This window comes from Nuphar pumila, chromosome 16 (genome assembly GCF_984573655.1).
Source record: "Nuphar pumila chromosome 16, dmNupPumi1.hap1.1, whole genome shotgun sequence".
Lineage (NCBI taxonomy): Eukaryota > Viridiplantae > Streptophyta > Magnoliopsida > Nymphaeales > Nymphaeaceae > Nuphar > Nuphar pumila.
Window position 1 is genome coordinate 81,697,601 of NC_143264.1, and position 13,375 is coordinate 81,710,975.

At 37.6% G+C, this 13,375-nt stretch overlaps 1 protein-coding gene across 1 annotated transcript; it reads left to right on the forward strand.

Moving 5' to 3' along the window:
* The first annotated feature begins 3,712 nt into the window (after window positions 1–3,712).
* Window positions 3,713–10,622, forward strand: LOC149813830 (adenine phosphoribosyltransferase 3-like). The gene is made up of 6 exons (XM_089991649.1): window positions 3,713–4,022; window positions 4,162–4,272; window positions 6,631–6,723; window positions 7,974–8,123; window positions 9,529–9,587; window positions 10,318–10,622. Exons 1-6 carry the CDS (start codon window positions 3,842–3,844, stop codon window positions 10,369–10,371), a joined length of 648 nt encoding a protein of 215 aa, XP_089847775.1. The 5' UTR covers window positions 3,713–3,841; the 3' UTR covers window positions 10,372–10,622.
* Window positions 10,623–13,375: the final 2,753 nt, after the last annotated feature.

Here is a 13,375-nt window from a genome sequence, read left to right on the forward strand (position 1 = left end):
TGGTTTAGACCCAAGTGGAATAAGACATGGATCAGATTTTTGGGTACGGTATGAGGTTCGGATAGGGTCTAATCAGGTCCACTATAAGAAAAAACATACCTGGACCTGATAAAAATTACATGAACCAAACCCGGACCATACCCGGCAAAACCATATTTTTTATCATTTTTACATTGAAAATTTGTGGGTCTTAATATCGGAAATTGGGTTGGGTCTGGGTCTGGTATAAAATTTCACAAACTATACCCGAGTCCATGTATTAATCAGACTTTCGGGTCCAAACCTGGGTCTTAATCGACTCTTCTTATTTATCACAAAACCCAGACCCTATAGGGTTTGGTTCGGGTCGGGTCCGGGTAAACCAGGCCTGTTGACCCCTAATAGAGGATAGGATTCATTTTTAATTTGGGACTTATGGACTCATTTGGCAAGCATAGTTTTGTTGACAAAATAAGCAAATCCGTACTTGTTTATTTAGAGGCTTCAAAACAAAGCTATTTTTTAAAATATCATTGATTTTGTCATACTTGTTATGATTCATGTTTTCACAATATGAAGACATTATCATTTAAATAAAAATACCATGATTTGATCCCCATATTTATGATTGTATCAACTGTATTCGAAGGAAAGACGCTCTCACATTTCTTGATGTTTTTTATTTTTATTTCTTACGGATTTTTATATTTTTAAATATATTTATTTTACCAATAAAAACGTGGAAAAACTAAAGATTTAAATGTCTCAAGAGGATCTGTTTGCCATTATTTTTCAATTTCGAACTTTTGTGATTATAATTATAATTCTCTCGTGTATATTATCTGTAACTTGAACCTATATCACAAGGACATGACATTTTGGCGCTGTCCCCAGCAACCATAGTGACAAATATTGCGAGATTTATGAAAATCTCGTGATAATATCGTGAGAAATTGCTTGAAAGTTTAAAACAGTAATTTCTTGCGAGATTTTTAAAATATCGCAAGATTTATGAAAAAACATAAATACCATGATTTAATCACAATATTTACATTTTAAACGGCCATTTATCGTGAAAGAACCATGTATTTTTATTTTTATAATTTTATTAATATTTTCTTATAAAAAATAGTTTTATATTTTTTAATAAATCTTTTTATTACCAAGATTTTGCCCAAAAAAATGCAAGATTTATGAAAAATTTTCAAATTCTCATGGGTTTTTGAAAAACGAGATTTTGCTGTTTTTAACGTTTGTCACTATGCCAGCAACATGAAGAAACGTGGATTTGTAAAGATTGTATTTTTTAATAATATTATTATTTTAATGAAAATATTTTTATGTATTGAGATATCAAAAAGTAATTTTATTGATTTAAAATAAAAAACCACGTCCTCGTGTCCAAAAAATGTTTAAACTTGTGAGTCGAACCTGTGCTGCGTGTTCTCGTGTCCTTGTAACATAGACTCGATCGTTTTTTTTTTATAACAATATAACCTTATTATATAATGTTATCTTTCCTGGTAGTGCTAGCTCATTCAACACGAGTTCGTTCCTAGTTTCTACAGCATTTAAAAACCCCCAAAAAGCAAAAGGATTTATCACGTGAAATATACTCGGTGGGTTTATAATTCGTAGTATTTAGAAGCAGAACCTAGCAATCCTATTCGTGCGTAATATGGTTGGTAGGTATACCGTATAAAAGCCCGATGCACACATTCTTCTTGGATACTGATTTTATTCCTTGGCTTATTTATTTTGGGAAACTGGAATATGTTTACCAATCAAATATGTTTGTTGGTATGAACCGAGATTTTCATAGTTTTTTTTTCTACAAATTTAACCCCGCAGATGCACTCGACGTGATTTATTTGCTAGGAATTGACTATTAGATCACCGTAATCCGATGAAGAAATGTAATTTTTTATGCTTGAATATTTATGAAAATTCTAAGCCATTGATTTTCAACCTTTAAAAGATCTTTCTTGTACATCATAATTGGATCATCCAAGAGTCTGTTTCTATAAAACCAAGCTTCTAGATTACATCCGCACGGTAAAATTTTCTAAAAAAGTTAAAAAACTATGAAACTCTTGCTTACACTAGTAAACATATTTGGTTGGTAAACAAATTTGAGTTAACCCTATTTATTTTATCTAATCTTTATTTAAAAAAAATAATGATGTGGATATTCTGTGGACATATCCATACTACATCTGACAGTACGCTAAAGGCAGCGGTGCAAACAAATTGGATACGGTTGGTATGCATGTTTGATCCGAATCTTCATTTAAAAAAATTGTGGTACAGATCCGAATCAGAGGCCAAGTCCAAATAGTCGACCTCAGGTTGAATCCGGATCTGAAACATGTATGTAACTACTGGATCCGTTAGAAAAAGACTGAACTCAAAGTTTTTCGCATGTAAAAAAGATCTAAATGGGTCGGATTAGATCCAAAACTGAAAACACTGGTGTGAATCTGAAAATAATCTGAATATGTAAAACCGATTCAAATCCAAATACACCTTCGGATATTATTCTAAAAAAGTCTGCACCCGAAAATAAAGTGTGGACTCAGATCAGATCTTTGGCCAAATCCGAATTCAATTGCACCCGTAAGAGGCAGCCTTCCAGTCACACCCGCCTTTTTGAGCCCAGAATGCCAAGTGCTCCGGACCCGGTCGGAGAGCGAGGTCCGGAATGTCGGGAGGGGGTGCATCAGTCATTTCTATGAGAAGACAGGGGCACTTCTGCCCGTGAAAGAATCCGCACCGTATCTCTCGTGTCCCCCGCCCTGTGGCCTCCACGTATCTCTTCCAGAGAGACGCGAGCGTCCATATTACGGACAGAAGCGGGGTAGATCCCTTCATATGTGACAGCTGGCTCAATCCAGTTGGCAGGGTGTCGCCACGTAGGACTCCGACGATGTAGCCCTTCTCCGACCAGGCTCTACGCCCAAGCAAGATGCGCTTAGTAGGCCTCAAGCAAAGTTGGAGTGAGACCCCTCGCTCCGCCTCCTTGTGGGACCCACTAATCCCTTTTTTTTTCCCATTTCTCATCGATACTAGGGGTGGGCAACAGGCCATCCCTATCGATGGGTCAAGCCTAACCGTTCCGTCGTGGGCTGGGTTTAGGTCATGAGTGAGTCGGACTCTGGTTCTATGAGCTTAAATTATTTATTAAATTTTTAATAATATAAAATTTTTAAAAGTTAACTATTAGATAGAAATTTAGATAACTATTATTATTTACTTAATTAGTTATAAGAAAACTTGTTATTTATTAATTATTATTATTATTGTTTACCTAATTAGTTAAGAAAACTTGCTATTCTCGTCAACTCATAATTTCAGTCATGCATTTTAAGATTGATCAGTTTGGACTCGGCCTGCTTCACATTGTCTCTTTGGTTCAATGGATCAGGCCATGGGCTTCTCTTCAAACCCGAACTCTTTAAGAATTGGGCCAAAACCTAGCTGGCCGGACTGGCCTGATGCCCACCCCTAATCATACTATATTTTTTTTAATTTTTGCATTTATTTTGATGTGAGAACAAAAGTAACAGAACAGTTTTTTTTTCGTGGGACTGAAAATAGGGAAAAGGCATGGAAACAGAAAAAGTGAGAAAGAAGAAAAAAATGAAAAAAGATGGTAAAAAGAGATCACAAACCACGCATGAATTTTTTTTTGGCATCGCTTTCTCTCTCTTTCGCCCTCGGTTTTAATAACCACCAAGCGCCCCGATCCTTTTACTTCTCGAGAAGATTTGCCCTTTGGCCTCGTGCAGAGAGCTCTCTCTCTCTCTCTCTCTCCGAAACCGAGTTGCGTTTCACAGCTTCTCTGTCTTTTGGCTCTCTCTTTATGTATCTCCCTGCAGCCCAGTTTTTCGTGTTTCTCTCTCTAGGCAACTTTGAGGAACTAGTGGTTGGTATTTGGAAGATGGCGGAGAACAAGGAGGAGCTGGAGAAGAAGCAGATGGAAGACCCCCGACTCCTCGCCATCTCCTCCGCTATCCGCGTCGTTCCCAATTTCCCGAAATCCGGTCTGTACCCTCTCTCTCTCTCTAGATCGATTTCTTGGTACCTTTTAGCCTGCATGAGCTTCTTTTCTGATGATGGTGCTTCGTGTTCATGTTTATTGGTTCTTTGGTTTTGTGATTTTTCTTTGGATGGTGGTGATAGGCATAATGTTTCAAGACATCACCACTCTTCTCTTGCAACCGAAGGCTTTCAGGGACACCATCGATCTCTTCGTCGAGAGATACAAAGACAAGAACATCTCCGTCGTTGCCGGTATGCCTGAATCCTCTCTCTCGGTTTTTTTTAGAGGTTTTTCTGTTCGCATTGTGAATCCCATCTTCACGAAATCTTCCTTGCTAGTTGCTTCTTTCTCTATTCTTTGTACCTTTTTTTTTCTTTCCCGCTCTTTTGGGGCATTCCTGATTTTTTGTGGCAAGTTTCGTCAAGAGAGAGCCGGGCGGGACGGAGACCCGACTCGGGTCTCGGTGGGGTGGCCTGAAATCGAATCCTTGTTGTACGAGTCTGCCAAGGCTTCTGCGAGAAGATCGGCATGACATTGGATTCGGCAGGCGTGGTTCGATTCGCTTGACTCGCCCCTCTCGCTCTTGTTCGCTCCACTTGGTCTCTTCTCTACGTTATTGTGCATTTGGAATTCTACCCACCTCCTAAAAGACGACTTTTGGGCAGATTTTTCAGGCTTCTCTCTCTCTCTCTCTCTCTCTCTCTCTATATATATATATATATATATAATGTGCTTTTTTTATATTTACACAGAGAAACCGCCCACAGAATACCTAGCCGTTCTGGCTCTGCTGCTGTACTTACGGTTGCCGTCGTGTCGGCATAAAACTCCGTCGACTTACCCTTCCCTCCGATGGATGTGATGCTCATGGGTTTTGACATAGACCACCTGCCTAGGGGCTTAGGCCCCATCCCACTAGGCTAAACCCCATGGGGATATATATTATATATATGCTTGTTTTTTATTTTGGGACCGGAATATTTGTAAACCCCATGTGAGCATGTTTAGACATACTTGAAAAGAACCAAATGCGGGCGCTGCTTATTCATTGGGGTTGGAGTTCATGGGGATATAAAAAGTCGGTATAAATTTAAAAGTTGGCTGTCAAAATTTTGTTGGCACGTGCCATGGCCTCAGGGGGTGATTCTTGTTCTGTTTAACTTTGGTGGGTTCTTTTGTTTTGCGAGTATGGGAACCACCCAAGGTTGACAATCTGTAAAAACTCAGCAAAATGGGTTTCTTAAGTGGTCCCATGGGTCTTTGCTTAGATGGGTTTGTGCCACCCCAACAGGGATTGTAATTGTTTTATTTGGGATAGGTTTTGCTTTACAAGATTAGTCTGTGCATGTCGAAATTTGACTTTGAAAAAACAGAAAAATCCTATATGTTAATCAAAATAATACTAGAGCCTGATCTTTGTTTGGAGAAATGGTTTTGGAACAGGGTACCGATGGCTGTTCTTTGGTGCTAGTGTTGCACAGTCTAAATACTAGAGCCTTTCTTTTCTTGATACAAAACGCGAGTAATTTCTGAGGCACATGATAACTGTGAACTTGAACTGGCTAAAGATTTTCTTCAAATATCCTTTTTTGGGGAGAAAAGGGTTGTGCAATTAGCTGCCAATATGGCCACAATGTCAACTGATTAAATTGTCATGTTATCCTTTTTGCCTATTTTTTTCTCTGTACAAATCGTATTACACTTTCATGTTGCTGGCCTGTTTTTTTTTCTAGTTCTTCAGGGATCTACCAATGCATGTTACTGTTAGTTTTGCACTACTTCACATGGATACGGCTGCGGCACGCTGCCATTTTTAGGAAGCTTCCCATATGACTTGTATGTAAAGAATAGTCACAAATATCTGTGTCGGCTATATCTCGGCAAGCCTATTTCTCACAATATTATAGGTTTGGTGATAAATGTCAAGAAAATCTCCAGGCTTAAAAAATATAAAAATAGCAAAAATAAGTAAAAAAAAATATCATGTAATAAGTAAAAAATACAAAAGAAAAAAGAAAAACATATTTAAAATGTAAAAAATGAATAGACAGTAAAACTAATTGATAATATCAAGAATATTGTGATTTTTTCCGGATAATATCACAATATTGTCAATTTGGCTATATTTTCAAAATATCATGATATTTTACCTATATTATCGTTTCATGAATTTACAGCGATAATATTGCGATGTTTTGAAAATATGGCCTTTATATATGTGACTATGATATAAAGGGATACAGAACGGAAGTCAAATTGGAGTATCCGTGTGACATACTTTTTGCGTTGGTCCACAATTTGACTATGAGTATTATTCCTTTTGCTGCCTTCTTTTGCATGAATTCCCTCTAAGCTGGTACTATACATTACATGATGAAACTCCACTTGTTTCTGTGGTTGATATGATCTTTTCTTGGAGATTGCTAATAAATAAAAGTAATCAGACTTCCATCATGTTTTTACCTTTATTTTTCCCTCATCTTGTTTGTTATTATAGCCATTGGTGTATCACATTATTGGTTCTACAGTTTTGCTCAGGCTTCATGAGTTCGTGTCTGCCCTTTCCTGATTATTCTTTTGCCTCTGTAAATTACTTGTCGGATGGGCAGGGATTGAGGCTAGAGGATTTATATTTGGACCGCCCATTGCATTGGAGATTGGTGCAAAGTTTGTACCTCTAAGAAAACCGAGAAAGTTACCTGGTATGCGGTTCATTTTGTTGAGCTTCCTTATGTTTCTGCTCTATGGCTATTTCTTTATTATTATGCTTGTTTTTGGGTCATCTAGTATGTTTTATTTAGTGGAAGTGTGTCAGTGCTGGTATGCGTAATGTCTATTTGAATTTGAATCACTGCATGTTTCAGATTGCCTTTAGAAATCTGCAACTTGATGTTGGCCTTTTTTCCTTTTGTTTCCTGTTGGTTTCCTTAACAATTATAAATTTATAATGGTTAATATAGTCAATTTTCCTGTTGTTTGATGTATTTTTGTTGGAGTTCCCTATTTTAAATTATTCTTCAAAATTTTGTTTGTTTTCTGGCATTCCTACTATTGATTTGCAGCTCTGTTTTGTTCAACTGTGTATGCTTCACTCCCACACCTATCCCAAATTTGTTTATAAGCCAGAAGGCTTTTGCTGTTCTTTTGGTATATTTTTTCAACTAATAATCTGTTGGTGTTTCTTGCATTTCTTTTTCTTTTGATGATACTTATGCATGATTATTTCTGGCTCACTGTTTTGTGCGTATGCTTATTAATTTAGTTTCATATGTGAAGTGTTTCTACCAGTGGCTAGCTTGTAATTTTTGCCTGTTCTCCACCTATTCGAGAATCATTGTTCAAGATAGTTTAGAAGTGGTTATGTTTGGAACTTGAAGCAAATAACACGACTTTCCTGTTGTGCTAGTTGGTACCTTTAAAGTTATTTGAGTGTGGTGGTGGTGGTGATGATCATTGATGGAATACTTCCGAAGATAATTATAATTATGATTGGGATCATTGATCATGATGATTATTTTTATTTTCTAATTATGGTGTTTTGCACAGGAAAGTCTTTGAAGTGATAAAATAAGAGAGATGGAGACTTGTTTTGATGTGCTCCAGTCTTAGCAGTTAATAACCTTTACATTAAAATATTTGATTAGTAAATTAGCTTGTTTCTCATGTACCATTAAATGGTGAAAAGGATGCTGTTATTATTATTATATTATATTATATTTTTGTATCCTCTTTAGAAAAAGTGATATGCCCATGGGTTACTTTTGTGTTATTCATTACATTTCCTTGAATTAGTTTTTTTCTGAAAATTGCAGTTGTACTTTTCTAGTTACACTTAGTTTAATGATTGAGACATGGGTTGGTTCCCATTGGCCTGTCTTAGTGGATATTTTTCCTTGCATGCCTCAATCATGCATCTGACTTCGATTTCTTTTTTCTTTTCTTTTTACTTCAGGAGAAGTTATTTCTGAAGAATATGTCTTAGAATATGGGACAGATTGTCTCGAAATGCATGTTGGAGCAGTTGAACCTGGCGAGCGTGCCTTGGTTGTGGATGATTTAATTGCTACTGGAGGAACTCTCTGTGCAGCTATAAAACTTCTTGGTATGTTTGGACATTCTTTCTGTTGAAAAAAAACAACATGAATATATTGAGCTATGCTGTAGACAACTTCAATTTAAGCTTACTATGTAAACACTTTTCGATTGTTATTCTTTTGGCTGGATGCTTGCCTATATAGTTTGTCCTGACTCTAGTTTGTGTTTCTTCATTTATGGACTTGTTTTCTGTTGCTAGTGCTGTTAAGTAGGGTTGCAAACGGGTCGGATCCAGGATGGGGCTTTTGCAAATTTTGGCTGTTCCGGATCCGATCAGATCCAACTCCCCAATGTATTTTGTGATCCGAAATCCGAACCATTTGCTTCACTACTGTTAAGTGGAACTTGTACTTGTTGGTCAGCTTGGCTTTTTATATATATATATATATATATATATATATATATATATATATATATATATATATATATATATATATATATATATTTACATGGAGAAACCACCACCAGGATCAGAGACCTAACCGCGCTGGCTCTGCCTGCTGTACTTACGGTCGCTGTTCTCTCAGCGTAAAACTCCGTGAGCTTACCCCTTGCCCCCAGTGAGTTGCCACACATCAGCTTGCGCAAGGGATGACACCCATGAGATTTGAACCTAGACTGCCTGCCTAGTGGCCTAGGCCTATGCCACTATGCCAAACCCCTTTGGGGTGGTCAGCTTGGCTTCATTTTATTGATTTAGTGCACTGACTGTTCTGCAGTTTCTTCCAAGTGTTCATCCCTTGTTTGCAGAGGTTTCACTTTCCTTTTTGATATTTATTATCTGTCTATAATCTGCGGGTTTCACGCGGTTTTATCATTTTCAAAAACCAAATTTGTTTATCTTCAGAGGTTTGTGGTTTCTCTAGATGGTCATTCTAGAGTTGTTTGGTTGCTCAAGCAGTCATTTGTGGCAGATGCTGCCATCAAGTATACTCGATGAAAACCCAAATGCATTTGTTTTCCACTTCAAGTTTTGGTGGTTTCAATGTTGTTTTTCCAAGTAGTCAGGTTATAGACTCTGTTGCACAATGTGCCATGTTGTGCTCCTTTGTACTTGGTTACATTTTGTTATCTTCATTGAATTTCCGTCATCCGACACTAATGGAATTAAGGTATTGTGGTTTAAAATGTTTCTTGTGCTCTTTGGTTCTTTTGTATGACTTTTCAAATACATGCTTTGCCATTTCAATACACATCTTCAACAATTTGTTGTGTTTGACGTGTGTTCATGATTTTTACTTGTGTTCTTGTGTCCCCTGAGTCTTGATTGACAGGCTAGTCAGTCTTTTGATTCTGTTCTTTATATGTCCATGTTTGGGGGTTTGGAATTTGGTTGCATTTGCACCATTTGCACTAATTCCATGTTCGTTCACTTAAATGCTTGTTATTTTTTAAACTGTTTCTTGTTGCAGAGCAAGTTGGGGCTCTAGTGTTTGAATGTGCTTGCGTAATCGAGTTACCGGAGCTGAAGGTATATGTTTTACTCAACATCCGAGCTTCTAGTCTTAGATTTTGGTCACACACACATGAACATGCACACCTTCCCAGACATGCATATATTCAATTGGATGTATGTACATTTGTGCTTGTGAAATTCTTTCTGGACTTTTTCTTTTGTTCATCGGCCAAAATGATTCTATGACAATTTCCATCTTGTATTTTTGAAGCTTTGGCTGCATTCAAAAGGTGTTTCTTTGATAGATGCCCATGTTCATCTAGTTTGCTTGCAGTATGATGTCTTATTGTCTACTGATCTTCCATCAGAGTGTTTTGATCTGATCAACAATATAATGTGCTTGTTCTCGGGGCTGACCCTCTTGACCGGCTTTGGTAGAAAGAGATAGTGGTTCTATCATGATTATGGTGAAAAATAGATCATCTTCCAAAAGCTGCTCTGAAGCAATTGGATTGGGAATTATCCTGTTCTAAAGGAATCTAGGAAGCTCACTATTGAACTCCTGGGATATAGAGGAATTGGATAGTGGGGGGGGATGTAGGAGGAATAGTGGTGGTTGTCTTAGAAATTAGAATCACTCTCATGCCCGTGAGAAAGTGATTCTAAATGATGCAACCGAACATGCCCTAAGATTTCTTCTTCCAAGGAACAACTCTCTTTTTCGAAGTTCCACTTGGGTTTGTCTTGAACTTTAGCTGACATTTTTGAGGTTTGATTGGATATATGCTGCTATTTATATTTTCAGGGTCGTGGGAGATTGAAGGGAAAGCCATTATTCATACTCGTCGAGTCGCATTGATGCAAGAGTTGTTGGGGGCTAAATACGTTTTACCTTGGAGGAATTGTTATCTACTCGGGCTAGCATTTTGCATGGGGAATTCCTTTTCACAAACGTTTTTTTTTTCCTCCAACTAGCAAACATGGATTTGTAATTGGAATTAATGTTTTTTGCGTTCTTGTTTGATATTTACTGCAAATTTGACTCGTTCACCTGTCTCCCTGTCATTGGTGGCTTTCATGAAAGTTGATTATGGTATCTTTCTTCCACAAGGGATCTTTTGGACGCTTGAGAGTGGAGATGATGGTTGTCATCAGTCTACAGACCACACCAGATGATCTAGTTTCATTATGAGTGCGTCAGGTCAGAGCAAGCACTGATAGGTTACCGTCCGTGACTCAGTGCTTGCTCTGATGCCGTTCATCGGCATCCCAAATACCACGGATGGATTCTACGCCTTCCCCCAGCATCTAAGGTTTTCAAAATGAACGGTACAGATGCAATCAGAGAAGACAAAACCTGTGGTTGACACAAATATGTTTGTATACACTAGTGCACCAAAAATAAAGAGACTAGCCTCAGAGATCATAAATATGTAAAACGTACCAAACATGATGATTATGCTAGATGTATTTATTACATGGAAGGTTGTAATATGCAAGATTTTGATCACCATCCAACCCGACAGTGACGGGTGTTCTGAAGTTCAAAAGGGGATAGTTGAGCTAGGAATTCATGAGTTGTTTGTTTGGATTAATTTTCAGGAAACTGTAAAATACTTTTGTTCAACCACAAAACTTCTCCTGAAACTGCAAAATGGATTTCCCCCCACGTCACTATTAGGTGTGGTACACAATGGAGATTCAAGCATTCATCCCCTTAAACGTTCTCTTTTTCACAATGGACCTGGCAAACAAGCCAAGCTTTAGGTGTTCAAACTTGTCTTTTTTTTTTTGGGGTGAGCGGAGTCGAGCGCAATCTCATAATGGGCCCTAGCTTGTTGACATATCCAGCCGAGCTCGATGACTCATTTTACCAAAAAATGCATTGTTCTACAATTGAATTTTAACACTGTAATATAAGATAGATATAAAACACTGGATTCTCTCCTTACTTAAAGATCTTGGGATTCCAATATTGAAACTTTCAATTTTATTTTGTGACAACATTAGGGCTTTACATATGTCTTCGATTTTCATTATGTGAGAGAAATGGTCATCCGAGGTGCTTTACGAACCTGTTTTGTTTCCTCTGAGCAACAACTGGCCGATATTTTTACAAAGGCTCTTGGCAAGAAACCTTTTCATACTCTTCGTGGCAAACTGGGCATCTGTAGTCGGCTCAGTTTGAGGGAGGATGTAAACAAGCATACACATGTTATCACAAAAGGTAAAGATATCAATGATGAGATTGGCAACCTATCTCAGCCTACATCAAAGGAGATGGTCGGAGAGAATCAAGCAGAAATCTCGAGACCTGATCAGCACATAAAAATCAAGAATCAGCCAAAGATTATTCCAATTTCATTTGCTGAAAAAGGATAATTGACCAAGTATGTTTTATCTGTTTTACAGCTAGGCTGATTGTGTTGATCCTGTTGTATATACGAGACCTGTAATGCTTAAGAGTAAAAGATATCAACCTTGCTTTAGTTGTTTCTGTGGAAGTAGGTTCAAACTGAACTGAACCACGTAAAAGTCTCTATCCTCTCTTTTCTTTAAATAGGACAACGATATATGTTTTTTTATTGTGGAGATTACGCAATAATGACCTTATTTTGTTGTAACATTGCACAAGTTGTCTTGCTTATTGAGTTAAATGCATAATTTTGTGCTTTCTTTCTTTAGGAATGGTATACAATTTAAATATAGGTTTTGTTCTTATCACATACAAAAAGGAGCTTTTACATTCACAATGATGAAATGTGCTTTATTCATGCTATGGACGATGAGGAGCTCTGACAATCAATCAATGTATACATTTTTTGCTTTGGCTTTCAATCCATGAAGTTAGCCTTAATTTTTACAGCGAACAACTTAATGGATTACCAATTGGGAAACTTCATTATAACTGTGGTCATTGTGGCTTATCATATTCGTTCATAATTGTTTTGAAATCTCTGTGGCATCATATAAACAGCAAGAGGACTATCCAATCCCATTCAAACTAGACAAGCCTTGTTCCTGAACTTAAGATTGTCAAGATGAATCGCATATTTAAGATGACAAATACTGGCGCTACTCGTTGCTTTCAACCTTTTGTTGTCAGGTTGTGGTTCTAATAGGCAGCTCTGCCAGTGCTGCTGATATTTCTAGAGACATTGCTCGAGTGGCTAAGGAAACTCATGTTTCTTCAAGATCTGCATCTGATGAAACGGCAAAGAGGCAACCGGGCTATGACAATATATGGCTTCACTCCACGGTAATGAACATTGTCTCTGCACATTCTTCTGGCTTTATAGTTTGAAGAGGTTGTTTTGAAAGAACCTATATGAGGGAAAAGAGCAACACAATATCAAGCGAATGAGAAAAGCTAACATTAGCTAAAACTATGCAGATTAACAACACCCATGAAGATGGTACAATGGTATTTAATGATGGTTATGTTATTGCTGATGGCATTCTGCACTGCACAGGGTATGGTATATGCATCCATAATAAACTAAAAAGGATTTGACTTGTGGCAGATTTTCGGTTGTAGGCAAACAAGCGAGCAATTGTAAGATTTTGAAAACAACTTTGCGATTAAAATTCAATTTTATCCGTCTTATAATTCATGTTTGAATAAGTGTTGTGAGAGGTGTACGCCTCAGTACCTGAAGCGAACGCCTCAGAGGCGAGGCACACGCTCAAGGTACTGAGGAGTTGTTGTGATGGGCTTAAAGTAAATATAAAAAAAGTACCACGGATACTTGAGAAGTAAGATCACTTGAGAGTGTGATACGAAGCCCTCCAAGAGAAGTAAGATCACTAGTGCGAGGCGTTGAGTGTGATGCCACATATTTTTACGATATTTTAGATAATAC